Below are 17,388 nucleotides of genomic sequence, written 5' to 3' on the forward strand. Positions count from 1 at the left end.
GATGTCATAAATAAAAATATATTATTTTCAATCTTTATTATTTACTATTATAAAAAAAAAAAAATGCAATCAAGGCGGAAATTCATCCTTCTGGCTTTTATACTAAATTCATTAATTATTTGTTCTGTAGATAATGGATGTTTTGATGTATTTCTTAAATACGTTTTTAATTGTTTCAGACTAAAAAAAAAGAAAAAAAAAAAGAGACCATGGGGGATATACCCCCTTGCGCACGCTACTGCACAGCAACAAGTACAGATGAAGGTAAATCAGATATATTATAATAACTGTGTCCGATCACATCGGTTTTTGGTAACCAAATGATTCTTGAAATAAATTAGATTTATTGATGGGCACTGCCGAGTGAAAACTATCAAACTATTCGGTAGTTTAAACTATCTATAAAATCACTCGGTTGTTAAACCAATTAACTTGAATGTTTTCGGACTATTAGTTTATCTAACTTAGATTACAAATCTATTGTACAGTTGCGATAATGGATTTCCTGTTCTGAAAGTTATTCTATTTTGAGTGTTGCGGTTAAATATTAAATAGTTTCCAATTTCTAAACAAAGGGTAATTATCTCCATGTTATCTTATTCTTATATACATACTTCGTACACTAAATAAAATATCAACTACTACATACATAGTATGTAAATGTAAGTTATTTCAAAATAAACTATTGGTTTATTGTATATCACAATATATGTTAACACTTAAAAACAAACAGTATATTAAATATATTCGCGTTTTGTTTCTATGTTCAACATAAAAATTAATATAGAAGATGGCCTATGTACGAGTATATTAGTTACGGGAGCGTAAATTATAGGAAAATGTCCGTAAGGACTATGCCCTCACGGAATTTTTCCCATTGTTCCGATGCCCATGATATTCACTAATATAATATTACAAGCAGCCAGTGTGCATTTGATCGAATATCTTACGTACGAGGTTTTACGTTGTTCTACAGTTTAGATTTTTTTTTCAATTTAATAAAAATGGATATTATGAAAAATGAAGGAAAACGTTGAAAGTATTCAATGGTATCAAATTTCGTTTTCGCACATTGCTAAAAAATGATATTCAACGTTGATGTTGAACAGTTAAAACTTGTATTATTTTTTTTTTTTTTTGAAATTTAATGACAACAATATCTGTGTAGTTTTAAGGTCACAGTAATTTTAAAATTTTTGGAAAAAAATAATAAATCGACAGAAATTTAACAACAATTTATAAAAAAAAGCCGTTGACGATATGTCTACCAGGCCATTTAAAATTATTCATCCTGAATTATAAACTTCTGATGTCAAATCTTTAACTCGAGATGTAAAGTTGACTAAACGAAATTTACACTATGCTCGAACACCTATCCTACCAAAATGATCAGCCACTTTTTTGGATTTACACAACATTTTTGAAAACAAGGAATTTAAAAAAAAATAAAATTTAAACTTTTTTGTTTGTTAATAGTAAAGAATCAAATATAGTAGGTTATAGTGCTATGCATTATTGTATTACATGTAGATGGTATATTCAAAAGTTGTCCGAAATTATACCATCATCTATTTACCGTTTATTGTACAATAAATCAGTCTTATGATCCACTCATTTATATTCTACAACCTTCGTTGAAGACTACGCAATGCTATTTACAGACATTTAAACATTTAGTCATAGTGTGTAAAAAAAAGTAATTTACCATTTAATCCTATTCGGTTGTATGCCGATTTTAAAAAGGCTATTCGAAATGCTGCAAGACATGTTTAGTCTTCTATTGAAGTAAAAGGGTATAGTTTCACCTTGGTCAAAGTTGGTATAGGAAAATATAGCAACTGGAGTTAAGTAAAGATTACAAAAACAAAAATACTGATATAAGTAATTTTTGAAAATTATTTTTTGCACTTCCTTTTTTAAGTCGTGATATGGTTGAAGATTGTTTTGCAATAGCATTGCAACCACAAGATTATAGGATAGTAAAATTTACCGACTATATATTAGCAACGTATTAAACCAACGACGCAGGGTTTCCACCACAGATATGGGCCGAATTTGTATCCTCAATGATGAGTATAACAAATAATTGTGAATCATTTCATAAAAAATTAAATAGTTCATTAAATTCATCACAATTAAACATCTTTAATTTTATTGACATTTTAAAAAACAGGCAATATGATACGAATATCACATTGAGAAATCAGGGAACAGATTAACAAAAAAATTACTGAAAAAGAAACATTTATACATGACAAAACGTATGAATTGCAAGACAGAAACAAAATTACTAGGTCAGTCCATGTGCGGAAATTGTCTTCCAAATGTCTACTAATTTCTTAATTGCAAAGTTTTAACAATACATTTTTTAATCATACACATTTTTACTAATTACTAATAATATATTTTTTAATCATAAACAAAAAACCGAAAATCCAATATTTATACTATTATATTGCCAGTATTAAGTCTGAAAAATGAGAAGTAAAATATTGATTTTGCAAAAAAATCCTGAAACGTAATCTACGTATAAATAAAAAATATTTAGGTGGGCGTACAGTAACGAATATTTCATAACTAACAGGTCGCCACGACCGCGTTCATACATACAAAAATATACCAAAACCACAATTTACATAGAAAAAATGGGACGAAATTTACAGCGACCCCATTCTGTATATGTAAGTACGACGAACATGTTGACCGATAAAACTGTTTAATTTTCTTTCAATCGTCGCGTTTTTTTTTTAACAGGACGGTACATTAGGTTCAGTCCACGCCACTCAACGCTGCACATAATATAATGTTTACAATTCCCATTGAAAATCGAAACATCGGTACTACGTATGATAATTTATTGCAGGCACTTTTATTTTATTCTCAAGGTAAAATTATTTCCCATAAAACATGATTACAAAAGAAGATCGTTGGTGATTTATTGCCTTATATTGGTTACCACCGCGAAAAATCACTATACGTTGCGGAAAATCGCTTAGAAATAACTACATAACATATTGGATCTACGGTTTACTCTTACTGTGCACTTCCGTGGATAATGGGTAATCTCTCTCGTGTGAACCACACGGTGCGGTTTCATTATTTATATTTATTTTTTTTTAACTTTTTACCAACTAATGCTCATTTTATTGGAATTATTATTTTGATCCAAAAATGGGATAAAAATACAATTCGTAATTATTTCCATCGTTCGCCGAAAAAGCAGATTATTCTATTAAAGAACGCTTCGATACCGCGAGCGATACTATATTAATTCTGTGCGGAGTACAGAAATAAATAAAGGATATCCCAGAGCTTATCGCCCCATTAATTGAAATAATAATAGATTTCATACAGTGGAATATTATGAATCGTCGACACGTGAGCATGTACGCACAAGCAACACCGCAGTACTGTGGGTATAAATTTAAAAAAAAAAATGTTATTTCGTCCATCATCGTTCGGGAACAAACCGATAAGTGTGTGTGTATTTTATGGTCGAGGAGAAAAACTACTACGAAGTACAGATAAAAATTACTTAATGGGCATTTAGTGCAGGGATTTTACAGTTTCGACCTTGACTCGGCGCAGCAGTCCTGTTATCGACGTTGACGATTTCTTCCATCGTTCAATGGGGGGGTTTTTTCTTTTTTTTTTCTCTTGTGTTTGTGAATTCATTATATATTATTACAAGCAGATGTGTATGTTTCAATAAAAACCGCTCGAAAGACGAATAATAATTGTCGGCGATAATTTACCGTCAACCCGCGCGGTGGCGTCGTTTCATTCGAAATCGTTTTGTTGTATTGTAGACGGTGCCCACCGCGAAAGGAAGAGACACTGACGTTTTACGAACCGTAAAAAATATGATGGGCGCGTACCTTGGCGTACCGAAGTTAACGACGGCCACCCTTTGTGGACGAGGGAAAAAACAGGAATGGTGATTGGTGGCTAAATGACAATCGAATCATTTCGTGTACGGATGAAGAACTCAAGTGTTTTCGCCTCACGGTATAATTTGTATTCGAATTTTAACTGGTGAAAACGCCACGACGGTGAACCTATGTGAAATAAAAAATAAAAAACTAAAATCGTAGCAAAAAATGCAAAAGAACCTATTATTATTGAATAACATCAAATAATAATAACAATAATAATAACAATAATAACGATCATATGTTTATGTGTGTTCAGTGTGTGAATTGCAAACAGTGCATACGTGTGTATTTCGAATAAGTATCCTTATAGAGCAATTCATGTGAAAAAAGCTTATAAAAAAAGTCATTACCTCGGCTTCTGAATAACAACCAAGTTGACCAAGTATGAAAAAAATAAACTCATTGCTCCGAATCGATTATTTAATAATAAACGTTTGAATTTTATTTTTTTGAAAAAAACAATTTATATTTCAGTTATTTTTTGTATCGCGAATGGATCTAAAAATAATTTACATTTACAAAACGTACATAATGCTTTTCACTTTATATAGACGCACACAACACGAGTGATTTCTCATTTCCAAGTTCCATAGCGAATAAAGTTAAAAAGTATGTGTAAACATTAATACCTGTAGGTTCCACCTCTCATCATATCAACCCGTTATAACTAATTGCGGTCCAACGAATTAATCCGTTTGATTGGTTATCGACATGAAACCATTTTTCCAAATTTGTTTCAACGTTTCACTAGTTTATTAACAATCGTGTAAGACGAGTGTTACCCTTTTCTGTATATACTTGGAGTTTTCTTAACGTAACATTTTTTACCTTACAGTAAAAAATCCAGCGCGATAACCACGGCAGTGGCATAGAAAGACTGGCTAGCACCCAGTGACAATATTTTCGGGAGGGACTATTATGGACAGAATTAAATTGCCACTGTTATGTAAGAATTATTAACAAGACACAGTAGGTTCTACTTATATACATTTCATTTACAGTATGTCCCAAAATTATTTGACAAAGGCAATAAAAATTATCTCAACTGATCACATGATTTACGTATTTCCTATGGTAAGTATAATCCTGTATTTATGAACAAAGGATATATGATGTGGTACTTGATTGTTTAATATATATATATATATATATATGTCTATTGGACTACTTAAAAGGCCGGATTAAGGGAGGTTCTAGGCGGGGCCCTCTCGAGTACCCAAGTGAAAGGGGCCCAAGCAATTTTAAGCTGATATACATTTATTATCATACTAAAATTAGTAGTTTTATAGATATAAATTGTACATACCTAATAATTTTATAATGCAATTGAAAATTTGTGAAATAGTTTAAAAAAATGTATCGGTCTGCGAGCGGAGCGAGCATCTTTATAAAGCATGTTTGGTCAAAAGGGCCCATATAAAATTTCAGCCTCGGAACCCAATAGGTGCTTAATCCGGCCTTGACTATTTCTGTAGTAAAATATGCTATGAATAAAATGTATTATACAATTAACTCTTAATAATAAGCATTGAATCATAAATTGAGAACTTTAAAACATTTTAATGAGCTATTGAAGTACAATTGAATAAAATAAATGCAATTAGGTTAGTATTTCTAACAAATTAAAATTTAATGTCGTGATATTTTTTTTAAACTTTAATTTTACTAATATTTTTAAGTATACAATTTATATTTATAAGTTATTTTTACTGTATTAATTTTAAACTTTGAAAAAATTTGTTTTCCTCACTTTATGACTGGCAAATTCAACAATAATTTATTCATATGAAATATTTTATTTGAATACCCTATTTTCACAATTTCATAATCAAATTCACACGTAGCGTGTACAAATAGACAACATTTACGTATTTCAAAAAGTATCATGGAAAATTGTCGATTTAATTGTAAGATAAAAATACGAATTTTGCACAATTTTGCGCCCCTTTGCAATTTGCGCGGCTGGCGTAAGCACAGTTCGCCATACCCTTGGTACGCCACTGAACCACGGTTGCGAATGCGCGCCCAACCCTTCGCGAACTCGGCGACGACGGTTAGGCGAACACCAGCTACGTGGATCGACCGACGTGTACCGTAACATGGACGTGCGCGTACCCGGTCTCAGTGGTGGTTTTACGAGTGTTGGAGGGGGGGCGATAGGTGAACCTCCCTCCCCCTTGAGCCGAAAAACTAATAATACGAACGAACAAATCGTTTACTAAAAATCGTTTTGGCGATAATTTTATGTCAAAACTGTTTACGAAAATGTTCGCCGTACAATTTCATTTATCGATACCAATATTTTTACGTCACGCCATTGTGGTGTAAAGTTTATAGAACTTGTAATTACTTCTCGTGTGTCAAGCAACAGGAAAAAATAAACGGGATACGGACGCGAACGGCGAGTACATGCAAAATATTTTTGCCCCCCTCACCCCATTGCGGGTTCTCAAAAACCGTCACTGCACGGTCTATGATGTTCTATTGGAACGCGTTTGGGACCGTGTACGGCGGCGGTACATACGACACGACGCGGCGGCCACGGGCAACAGTATAATATGCATATTTTAACGTACAACGATGCCCCCCCCCCAGGGCACTCCTGTTTTCGTTCTCTCTCGCTCGCACAATTTCTCTCTGCATCGCATACACGACGACGACGAAACCGGTGCGGCGGCGGTCCACAGTTTTTTTTCGTCCGTATTTTTTTTTTCTCTATTTTTATTGAACATTATTATTATTATTTTTTTTTTTCGGCATGTGAAAGAAAAAGATTCTTTATACGTCGTCGTCGTCGACGGGACCTACCGTACGACCGAGGGTCTATCCGCGCGCGAGTGCGTGAGCGGGTCCGTGTGCGCGTGTTTGTGTGCGTGTTTGTATGTGTATGTGTGTGTGTGTGCGTGTTTGTATGTGTGTGTGTGCGTGTGTGTGTGTATGCGTGTGCGTGTGCGCGCGCGTAAACGTATGTACGCGTGCGTGCGTGTGCGTGTACGTTTATGTGTGCGCGCGTACGTGTGCGCCTCTCCTTTGACTGTGTGTACGGTTTACCGGCGCTATACTCGGAGATACATTCGCACGCACACAAGCACGTTTACACGCACACGCACGCACGCACACACGCGCGAACATACGCGCGTACACACGCGCACGCCCGAACACGCACCGCTCTGTCCCACTGATACTGATTCGATTTCGGCGGCGGCGGCGGCGGCGGCGGCGACGACGGCGACGGTGACGGCGAGCCGATGCGCGCACGGCACACGCATTCTGACCTGGTCCGCTGCCGGGTTCGGACGTTTCGTTGCGCACACATCGCCTGTTCAACGCCCCAAACACTCTCCGCACAATCAACGTACACACGTCGCCCACGTACTCGCTTTTTCTTTCCCCTCCGCCCGTTTCGGTTTTACCCGGACGATTCGCCGTCGACAGATTTTGTTCCGATTCTCGACGACCAACAAAAACATAACAGAAACGTGTCAACGGGGAACGAACGATTGTTGTTGCTCCATCGTCTGCTCGCACGCGGTTCACGGTTCCTGATCGTACACATCGCACGTGGACACACGCGCACGCACACCCCGCACGCACTCACGTACCCAACAGCTTACTTACTCAGCGCTGTTCGCCAGCCAAGTTCAGAAGTCACCGACCGCCGTCATGGACCTGTTGTGTTGCGAATCCACGTCCAAGTGTGTCGCTCAGAAGGACCCGGCGCTGTTGCTGGACGACCGCGTCTTCAACACCATGCTCAAGTCCGAACTGAGATGCATGCCGGCTCCCGACTACTTGGTCAACGTCCAGAAAGATCTTACGCCCAGCCTCAGGAAAATCGTGGTCGACTGGATGTGGGAGGTCAGTAATTTTATGATACGGTAATTTTAAGATTCTTAATTTTAAATTGTACCTGTCACCCGCACCGTTTCTACGATAGTGGACGCGTCGTGGTGTTAACTATTTCCGACTCTGTGCTCGTTTTCGGCAATCTTCCGGTCCAGGGTCTCCTTTTTTTTTTAATCAGTATATTTATGGTGCTTAAAAAATCCCACTTCTAAAATATTTTATTTACACGTCTTCAAAAACATTTAACTGACGAGAGTGTGAAATCGAATTAACAATACGATGATTTTTAGCCGATTTGTACCTGTGAGTTGAGTGTTTTTTAAATTTTAATTACGACGAACATAGGTTATTGCACGGATCGCACTGAACGAAGTTAATTGTATTATTTTATGCATTGCTTTCGAGGTGTTATCGCCAGCTGTTTTTACACGCAACAAGTGGCCCCGCACTACTGTCCCCCCCGACCATGCTTTGAAAAAGACAACTGCGGTGACAATCATACCGGTTATTGATACACGTAAATAACAATACATTTTAAACGTATTATAATTTTTATTACGTATATACAATTATTTTCATAGTGATTAATTGCTACACATATTGGTCTAATATATCTGTTAATATTTGATCTGTCATATGAATCCATAAAGAATGCAGGAACGTTATAATCATAAATTTATTAGTTTCCAAACTAGTTAAGGTGTGTGTTAAATAAAAATTAATTTGTTTACTTTTATTTTTCATTCATTAAAGTACTTCCAAGCCCATAGAATTTATTAGATTGCAGAAATATCCCGCCCTCTGCAGTACCTTTCGTCGTGTTATATAATTTTAAAATTTATATTTCGTTTACTGTCTCGCGTTAGCATTTCATTCCGGATTTATGACAAAAACTAATTTTTTAAACTAATATTATTACTATTAAGTATTTTAATTAAAAATCTAATTCTTAAAACATTTTTTTTTATTTACACTTTGTACTTTTTATTGAAATGTAATATTAATTTCGTCGAATTAGCATTAATGTGTTATATAAAAATTTAAAGAACCAGTTTTATTGCGTTTAAATCCACTGACGGATTAAAATAGATTAAATATTGAAACTATTCTTCCATTTATTACGACTGTATTTCTGCTAAAGTGTAAGTACCTACCTATTTAATTTAAGCTTGTGAATATTATTTACTTTTGATGAATTTTTTTCGGATCGATATTTGGTTTTATACATCAGCTTTGTTTATGTAGATACGTATTTGTAAAAAAATACGCGAGCTTTTCATGAACCGACCAACCGTATGTATTGTACCATTATGAACGTTTGGTCGTTACATTTTTTTCGTCAGTAGCGAAACCGAAAATAATCTACCCACGCTTTGTGTTGGCTCTAAGCCAGAAAATAAAAAAATGCAACAAGACTAGCTTATGTGTGTTGTTTGTATATATAGAACTACTTTTTAATCGACGGCTTACATTGTAAATTTTACATTTTATACTGTTATATATACGGTATGTACGTGCTGAACACGTTTCAGTACTTAACAGTAGGTCATTTCGAAAATAAAAAAATCAAATCATTTCCAGATGATTCACAGACTTTGTTGTAGCGCGGCCACTCAATCGAACGAGAATATTGTCGGACAGGTGCTGGGGCGTATTTATTATCAAAAGGTTGGAATTATATTTTTATAGGACGTGATTTTTCAAAGAATGCCATAATAACGTTTTCGGGAGTCCATGTGTGTGAACGACTTCGTTTTTCTGAAAATTAGAACCCACACAGGTGGTTTTCGATTGTAAGATCGACTATACCGTAGTACTGTGGGTGACCGATTAAGGAACAACATTGTATCGACGCGTCGGTGTTGTTTTTTTTGTGCAGAGAGAAACAATTCCCGGTTGCAGCGAACTAATGCGCCGGGCGAGAGCCGTTTAAGTGAGATAATAGCCGTGTAAAAGTCATAAAAGTCATGTACGTTTCACGTCTTCACTGCAATCGAAATTTACGCGGAATGTAATACCCCGTCCAAACTACTCTCGTGCGAGGATTTTTTCCGCCTGGTTTAACGATTTTTTTCTCTAAATGTTCAAATCTAGTCTATTGTTACGAAAACTAATTGTTGGTGTCAGTCGTCGACGACGGCGACGGTAGGTAAATCTCGTCCATATATATGCAACAATCGTATAACGCCCAAAGAGGCCGGTCCGGGGTAAGCTGCGCGGTGTGGTTATGCGTTGCAGACGGCGAATTACATTTTACCTATCCCCGCCACGTATCGCCCAAAAATATCAAGACCGCGTAATAATGTTTTATCAATAATCTTATATTACCTATATCGTCGCTATGTACTTGCCCACCTTTATACCAAAAACCTTTCACGTGTGTGTTCAATTACCTCGGCGACGGGTCCTTGTAGTAATTTACATTAATTATTATTGTCTTATTAGCCGCACCAGGTCGTGAACCAGGACGGTCATGTAGCGATCGCGAGCGGAAAACACTCGTGATCTTTCTTCGGGAAAACCGTTGGGAACGCTTGTTATATCGTTATTTGCCTGGAAAACCATCAGTCCACACCGTTATTATTTATAGTCGTATACATTTTTGTTTCCCGTCACAATGAAGTTAAATTTTTGCTTTTATTTCGGTACCATGTAGAGAAATATTATACTTAGTTATTGGTCTCGACGCGGTAACTCACGCGATAGTCTGAATTTAGACTCTGGAACGCTTAAATTAAATTAATTTTTTTTTTAAACATTTCAACCGGAGGAAATGAATTATTTTCATTCCACATACCTATTGTTTTTACACAGTTGTAAAATTCTTATCGAACATTTTAGTTTCTGTATAAAAATTATCAGCTACACACGAACCAAGAGTTTTTATTACAATATTCTTTAAAATACATTAACTACTTTACTTCGTAAAAATTGTTATCATGATAATAATAATAATTATAACTAATTGGTTTGTTAATGGGCAAACAGAATTTCATCGTAAATATTTTTTCCTAGTGGCAAACGTAATTAAAGCCTACGCGACTTAATGGAGATCGTTTAAAATAATGATCGTAATATAACAACTGCTCGTAAAAATAAATATATAATTATTTCGTTAGGTGTAATATCACACGCATGGAATTATTCTGAAAAATTGTCTAAATGTCATTTTTAATTATTATTTATCGTATTTGACGCACATCGTTCCGCGTTCCAGTACAATATGAAATAAACTGTCGAACGGGCTTGGATTTCACCCCCTCCCTTCCCTTCCCAAATACTGGCCTCTCTCCGAGGGTCCTTCCGGCGAAACTTTCGCGGTCATCTGGTGTACGTGTTATACGTATGATGTTATAAACTCGACGACGAGTAGAGAGAATCGTTGTTGGTGTCGTGTGATGATGCGATTCGCGTAAAGTGCGAACCGTTCAAAACTGCACCACGTGACATTTGGAGGGGAATGACTGGGGAGTAATGTAGTTGACGGCGGCGGGAGAGGGGGGCGAACACTATGTGTTGTTGTCATAATGAATTGTTCTTATACACTCTTTTATCGAACGAATCCGTCTAATTAAAAATAATAATAATAATAATAAAAAATAAATCGAGTGTGTGCCGACTTTGTAATTTGTTCAGCTGTTTTCACGCGCACGCGCACTCACACACACATAATATATGAACGATATGCGGTGATGTGTCGATCCGAGGTCATTTCAGGGGGGGGGGGCTCTCTTCTAGTTCAACTTCGGCCGTAATAAGTTTATCATATATATATGTATACGACGAGAGGAGAACATGTGTCGAAAAATCCGAAAAAAAAATAAAAGTTTCACGTCGGACGTGCACAGTGCGCGTTTGAACGCTCTTTTTCATACGTTCATCATGTTAATTGTTTTTCGTGTGTATAATTTAAACGGATCATTGTCACCGTCGCATCGCACCATTACTCGTAACTAGGGGTTAGCTAAACTTCGGTACGAGGTTGTTTGTTGTTCAGCCCCTTCGCAGCACACAGAATGCGCGTTACACTTTCAATCGGCGTGGAATCGATTCGACGTTTTCCTGTACGAACGGCTTAATTTGTACCGTTGTCCGGCGGTTTTCGACCGTAATGTTTTCGCGTCGTCCCCGTCCGTCGAACACGTTCTGTACCGAAAAGGTGGTGTCGCATGAAATTCGAAAACGCGCCCCGAGTACGTCGCCCCGCGGTGCCGTACACGCGTATTACGTACGCGCGTTACCCCGTAATTCCGTATGCGCGCGCACGTTGTAACGCGGTACACACGTACACGTAATACGCGCTTTCGAACACGTGTACGCGTGCGTGTGTGCGTACGATGTGTGCGACGACGACGATTCATTAAAACGGCTCATCTGATATCCGCGAATCATTGCGGTCGTCGGTCGTCGTCGTCCGGCCGGTGGTTACACGTACTACACGTATTACCAACAACCCGACGTGCGCGCGCGTACAACACCCGTACGGTTAGTATGTGCGTGTATACCGCGTGTTGCAGCGGAGTATACCCACCGTGTACGGGTGTGAGGTGCGTCGGACGCGGGAAAAGCGTGTAATCACCAAGCAACGTGTTCGTGCGTCTACCCGTCCGGGTTATCGGACGACCGCGTTCGATTTTAACGCGAAACGAGACAGCGCGTGCAGGTGAGAACGACGCGCACGTCGACTTCATTTGGCGTCCGCTGACGCAAAAACAGCTGATCGGCCGCGGCTACCGTCTCGCGCGCGTGTGCTTGTCGTGACGAACACCGACCGACCGATAACCGACGCGTTACGGGGCGGTATATGTGTGTGTGTGTGTGTGTGGTGGGGTGGGAAGGAGCGCCGCGTTGATCTCGGTGAATCGCGCACGTGGAAAGATTTTCGGACGAAAATAATCGTGCGCTGGTCGTAACGTCTCGTCGTGTCGCGCGGTCTTGTCGTACCGACAGCGAGCAGAGAAACGTTATCGAACGGCGGTTTCGCGTAATCGCGCTGCCCGTTATACGATCGTGTCGAACGCGCGCGCGTATCCCTCTCCCGGTCATCGTTTCGTAAAGCGATTATCGGTAACGATCACCGTTCGCTGAAAACGTTAATGAAAAAAAAATATCGTTCGTCGAAATCCGCGATTCGTACGAAATCCAACACCGCCGCCCCCCCCGGGTGCGTGTCGAACGCAACGACCCAACCGGACGGACGTAAAACGTGTGCCACATACACAACAACGCCCGTATTCCACTTGTGCGTATTTCACATGTGCGCGAGTGCGCGCTCGCGCGTGTGTGAGAAAATAAAAAAAAAAAAAAAGCGCATTGGAATTTTTTTTCAGTCGCACAACGTTACACAATCGGTCGTGTGTTCTCCAAAACAGTAACAATAATAATAATGAATAATGGTATTCATATGTCGTCGTCGTCGCTACGCGCGCGTGTGTGTACGTGCGTAACGCGCTTCTCGCACATCTGACGAAATATCGTAATAAACTTGCAGCGATTTAAAATGATTTTTCGTTTTCCGTTCCAATGTTTGCGCGCGCAACGTTTACGCGCGCGCTGCTGCCGACGGTCCGGCGTTTTTCGTTTCGGCTCGACGGTAATACTCGTCTTTACTGGGGCGGTTTTTCGAAACGACCGATGGCCGCGAGACAATGACGACGACGACACGTGTAAAAATGGTTTTCGGACGAGGAATGCGTCAACGGTTGATTGGAATCGCACTTGGACCGTCGTGTCGGCGATTAAAAATTACGGACCTTTATTGAATGTTTTCCGTTCCCCGGAAATCTTTTGTCGTCTCCGATCACCACCAGTCGAACGCGATTCGTTTGCTCGTCAAACCTGCGTTAAGCCTCCGGACTCATTGTTCCGTTGCGGACTGTCGTACAGTTGCTGCGGAGTGTTCGATTGTCATCATTATTATATTTTGCTGCGATAACTTGTGTGTTATTCGTCACCGGATACAGAAATTAAGGATCATCTTTTTTTCCGCGTAAAAGACGATAATGTTTCGGTAACGGCCGATGGCCGATAATCCTTCTCGACCCTAAATCGCAGCGTACAGTCTTCCGTAACGATGAGCCGCGCCTCCGCTGATTTTGTCGGTGACCTTCGTCACTTCCTTTCGTTCGCGGTCCGCATAAATGAACGCGTACGGGCCGCCGAATGTCTATTATTTCGTCGACATTTCGATAAAATCGTTAAAAATGCCTAAAATATAAATCATTTACCGTAAATTACGATATACCTACGAACTCTGCACGAACAACAGGGAGCGGCACGCACGCTGTAGTGAAAAATCGCGCGTTTTCGTTCCGATCGTTGTACTCGAGATCCATCTGTTTTAATCCGGTGCTCGTCAACGAGTATTGTTCGCATTTTTAAAGCTAAACTATGTGTGTTGCGGGCGGAAAGATTTCCTCATCGAATCCCTTCATTCGCCGCCCACTTGGCGGTACACGAGGTTTTTTGTCGCGCGCTGCGAGAACGTCGTATTGCTTTCACTGCGATTTCGTCTCGCGACATTACTAGGATTTCCCGACGTTCGAGCGTTAAACCCATAAATACTTATAACGCGAACGTGTAATCAAATCATTAGCATAATAATTCGTTACGTAGTACGTTATTAAGTTGTAAAATCGCACAAGGTCGTCGTCATCGTCCGTTGGAGGTCTTGAAAGTGATCGTGTAATATTATTACCATTATTGTTATTTACAGTATTATAATACGCGTCCACACGCGACGCAAAAAAAAAAACCGAAGAGCCGTCGGATAGTCATCGATTGTAACGTTGTTGTGTATAGTTAGCTGTGTTATTTCTCTGCCATCAATAACGTTTCATTATACAAATGGTCGCAATATTTCGACCACCAATGCTCTAGTAGTTAATTTCGTCAATAATAAAACGCAAAAATTAACCGCACAATACGCAGTTCGGTCAATAACAATAATTATCGTTCGAATTAACACGTGTTCCAACTAACGATAACAAATATGTCATTCGGAAACTGCGGGTGACGTGAAAATCCGGTCTCGTCGAAAACACACGATGAGCTATTTTTAAATTCGTCGACTTGTGCCCGGATTGGCCATATTATTATTGTGCATTTGACTCTCTGACATCCGTAATCCGTGTTCATATCGTCGACTCGATAATAATCGTGGTAATAATAATAGTAAAAACCGATCACCCTTGAATCAACGTTTTATGATTTATTTATATTCAACAGAAAAGAGAATATTTCGTTAGGAACCATAATGAATTCGCGACCGCGCGCAAAACACGCTTATCCTCGGCGTTGAGTGTAAATAGTGTTTTTTCTTTTTACTGTAATCATCCATGTATAAAGAACTGGTAGAAGGGGTATAGTATAGTTTAAGGCAATTCGACTTCGATTGTCTCACTGTCGTTTTCCGATTTTAGACACGAATTTTTTCGGAAAACGATAGACCCGTGCGTTCGACTATAAAGTTGCGGTTCCGGGGTCTGGTGAGGGTAGAGCGAAACGGAAACATGAGTTTTAAAATCGGTGCGTGGAACGTTCGTCGCCATATCATCATGACCAAATAGTATTTACATCTTGGGGTTTTTTGACGGTATTTTTATTAATGCGTGTTGCGTATCGCGGCGATTAGCATCGTGTGTTCATGACGTTTCGGTTATTACGTTTTTGAGTTTCTTTTTTTTTTTACACGCCAAGTACACTCATCAACACCGTTTCCACGATATTTTTTCTTCACCGATCGGCACAAGTCGAGAATCGACGCGTTGCAGCGTTGGAGGTTTCGTCGAAGTTTCCTCCCAACTTCCGGAATCGCGTTTCCTTTTTCCCGTCGAAGTGTTCCGGAAACGCGGGCGAGTAGCACATCTCGCGTGAAATACTGCGCGAAACCCGAGCGCAAACTGTAAACCGTGCCATTATAATTGAACGAGTTCCCAAGGAGTTCACGGGCGTGCGTGCGCGGTCGACGACGATCGAAAAATCGCGCCGGCCACACGTATAGGTGTACCTGACCACGATCCGTTGCCGTTTTGGTTTGCTCGCCACCGTGCGTCATCATTACATCGTTACGACACCGTGTTGTTACCGGAGCCTACCCCAATTACCGCGCGACGTGTATATTGCATTACAAGAAAACCGCCCTTCCGCGCTCCCCTAGCAAGGTGTGACAAACGGAAACGTTAGGAATAAAACCCGTTTTGCAACGTTGTCGGCCGGCCAGGATTTACCATCGTTCCGAGTTCGATTTGCGTCGGTTCGATACAATGTACACAATCAATCGCCGTTACGACCGCGGATATTTAATTTTCTTCGAAGCCAACAGTGTAGCACTAGTAGCTGGTAGCGTTGCGTGACGGGCACGTTTAATCGTTGGAATTACACGATAACAATTAGACGAAATGGTTGCGACGACTTTTTACGTGCGCGGGGGAGCGGAGGCAGTCGTAATTCATAACACTTTTTAAATATTTCTTCGAACCATCGCATGCCGTCGACGGCCTCGTTGAAACAATTAAGTAGATCTGGAACAATAGCTTGACCGTTACAGCGATTTATATTAATAGCAGCTGATGGCCAACGAACAATATGGTGTGTAATAATTACGTTCGAAAAAACACGCGTTGAATCGTTATTCTTATTGTTACGACGTCGCGCGTTGTCCGGTCATATTTATACACGTCGCTTGGCGCGTGTACGCGGTCTACAAATTGATAATTGTAAAAAAAAAAAAACACGATAAACGTTATTTTTACGTTGGTTATTATTTTAATGTCCGGGTACATTATTTTAATTCGGTGGGAATGATAAGAAAACGAGAAATAACAATTTGTTGGTTCTTTTACGCACCGTATTGATCGTACGCGTACTCGTCGAACGGCGGAGAATCGTACGCGATACGGTTAATCCAATAAAAACGTTTTTTTCGTATCTACAGCTATATTGTACGAAGACGACTGGGTTTGGCCGATTCCGTGGCCTCTTATTCGTTTTATTATTATTTTTTGTTTCAAATCAATTCAACCAAACACTTGTCGTTTCTGTTCGAGTATTTTTGATTAATCGTCGTGTCGGAAGTACAGTGTACTTAGTACACGCATCTATCCGGTCGTGGTGTGCGGACACTACCCACGCAAGTGTATCAATGTTCGATAGTGTACACGTTTATCAAGAACAATAATATTATCGCGCGGCGGTTACATTCGAAAATTGTAATCCTACTGCTGCGCGACACACCGCGCGGATGGGCGATCGGCCGATTCTGTGCGCGTATACACGATTTATTCAGGTCCCTCGGCTACCCTACGGAATCGCATACGTTGTTTTTAATATTTTTCTGTCAGTTTTGATTCTGATTACCTGATTTACACGTTTTTCTGGCAGTAGTAGACGAAGTTAAACAAAACCAATTGGATTTCATCTCGCTTCGAGGATTTTACTCCTACAGTTACACACTTATTTTATTAGATTGTTGTTGTCCAGTTCTTTAACATAAAAAAAATAAAAAAATCAACTTTGACGAACGGATATTTCATTTTATGATTTTATCGTGTTTAATGTGGCTGGTTAGGGACAAAATTGATTCGTACGATGCCCGGATAAAAGTAAA

The 17,388-nt window shown here is 39.4% G+C and overlaps 1 protein-coding gene across 1 annotated transcript in view; it reads left to right on the forward strand.

Moving 5' to 3' along the window:
• The first annotated feature begins 7,183 nt into the window (after positions 1-7,183).
• LOC112688659 (G1/S-specific cyclin-D2-like) overlaps positions 7,184-17,388 on the forward strand; it is a 63,632-nt gene continuing 53,427 nt past the window's right edge. Inside the window, exon 1 of the mRNA XM_025561966.1 lies at positions 7,184-7,793. Within this exon, the coding sequence (XP_025417751.1) occupies positions 7,599-7,793 (195 nt within the window). The 5' untranslated portion in view covers positions 7,184-7,598. The remainder of the gene's footprint in view (positions 7,794-17,388) is intronic.

Source organism: Sipha flava, unplaced genomic scaffold, assembly GCF_003268045.1.
Source record: "Sipha flava isolate LNK unplaced genomic scaffold, YSA_version1 3_pilon_pilon, whole genome shotgun sequence".
NCBI classification, from domain to species: Eukaryota; Metazoa; Arthropoda; class Insecta; order Hemiptera; family Aphididae; genus Sipha; species Sipha flava.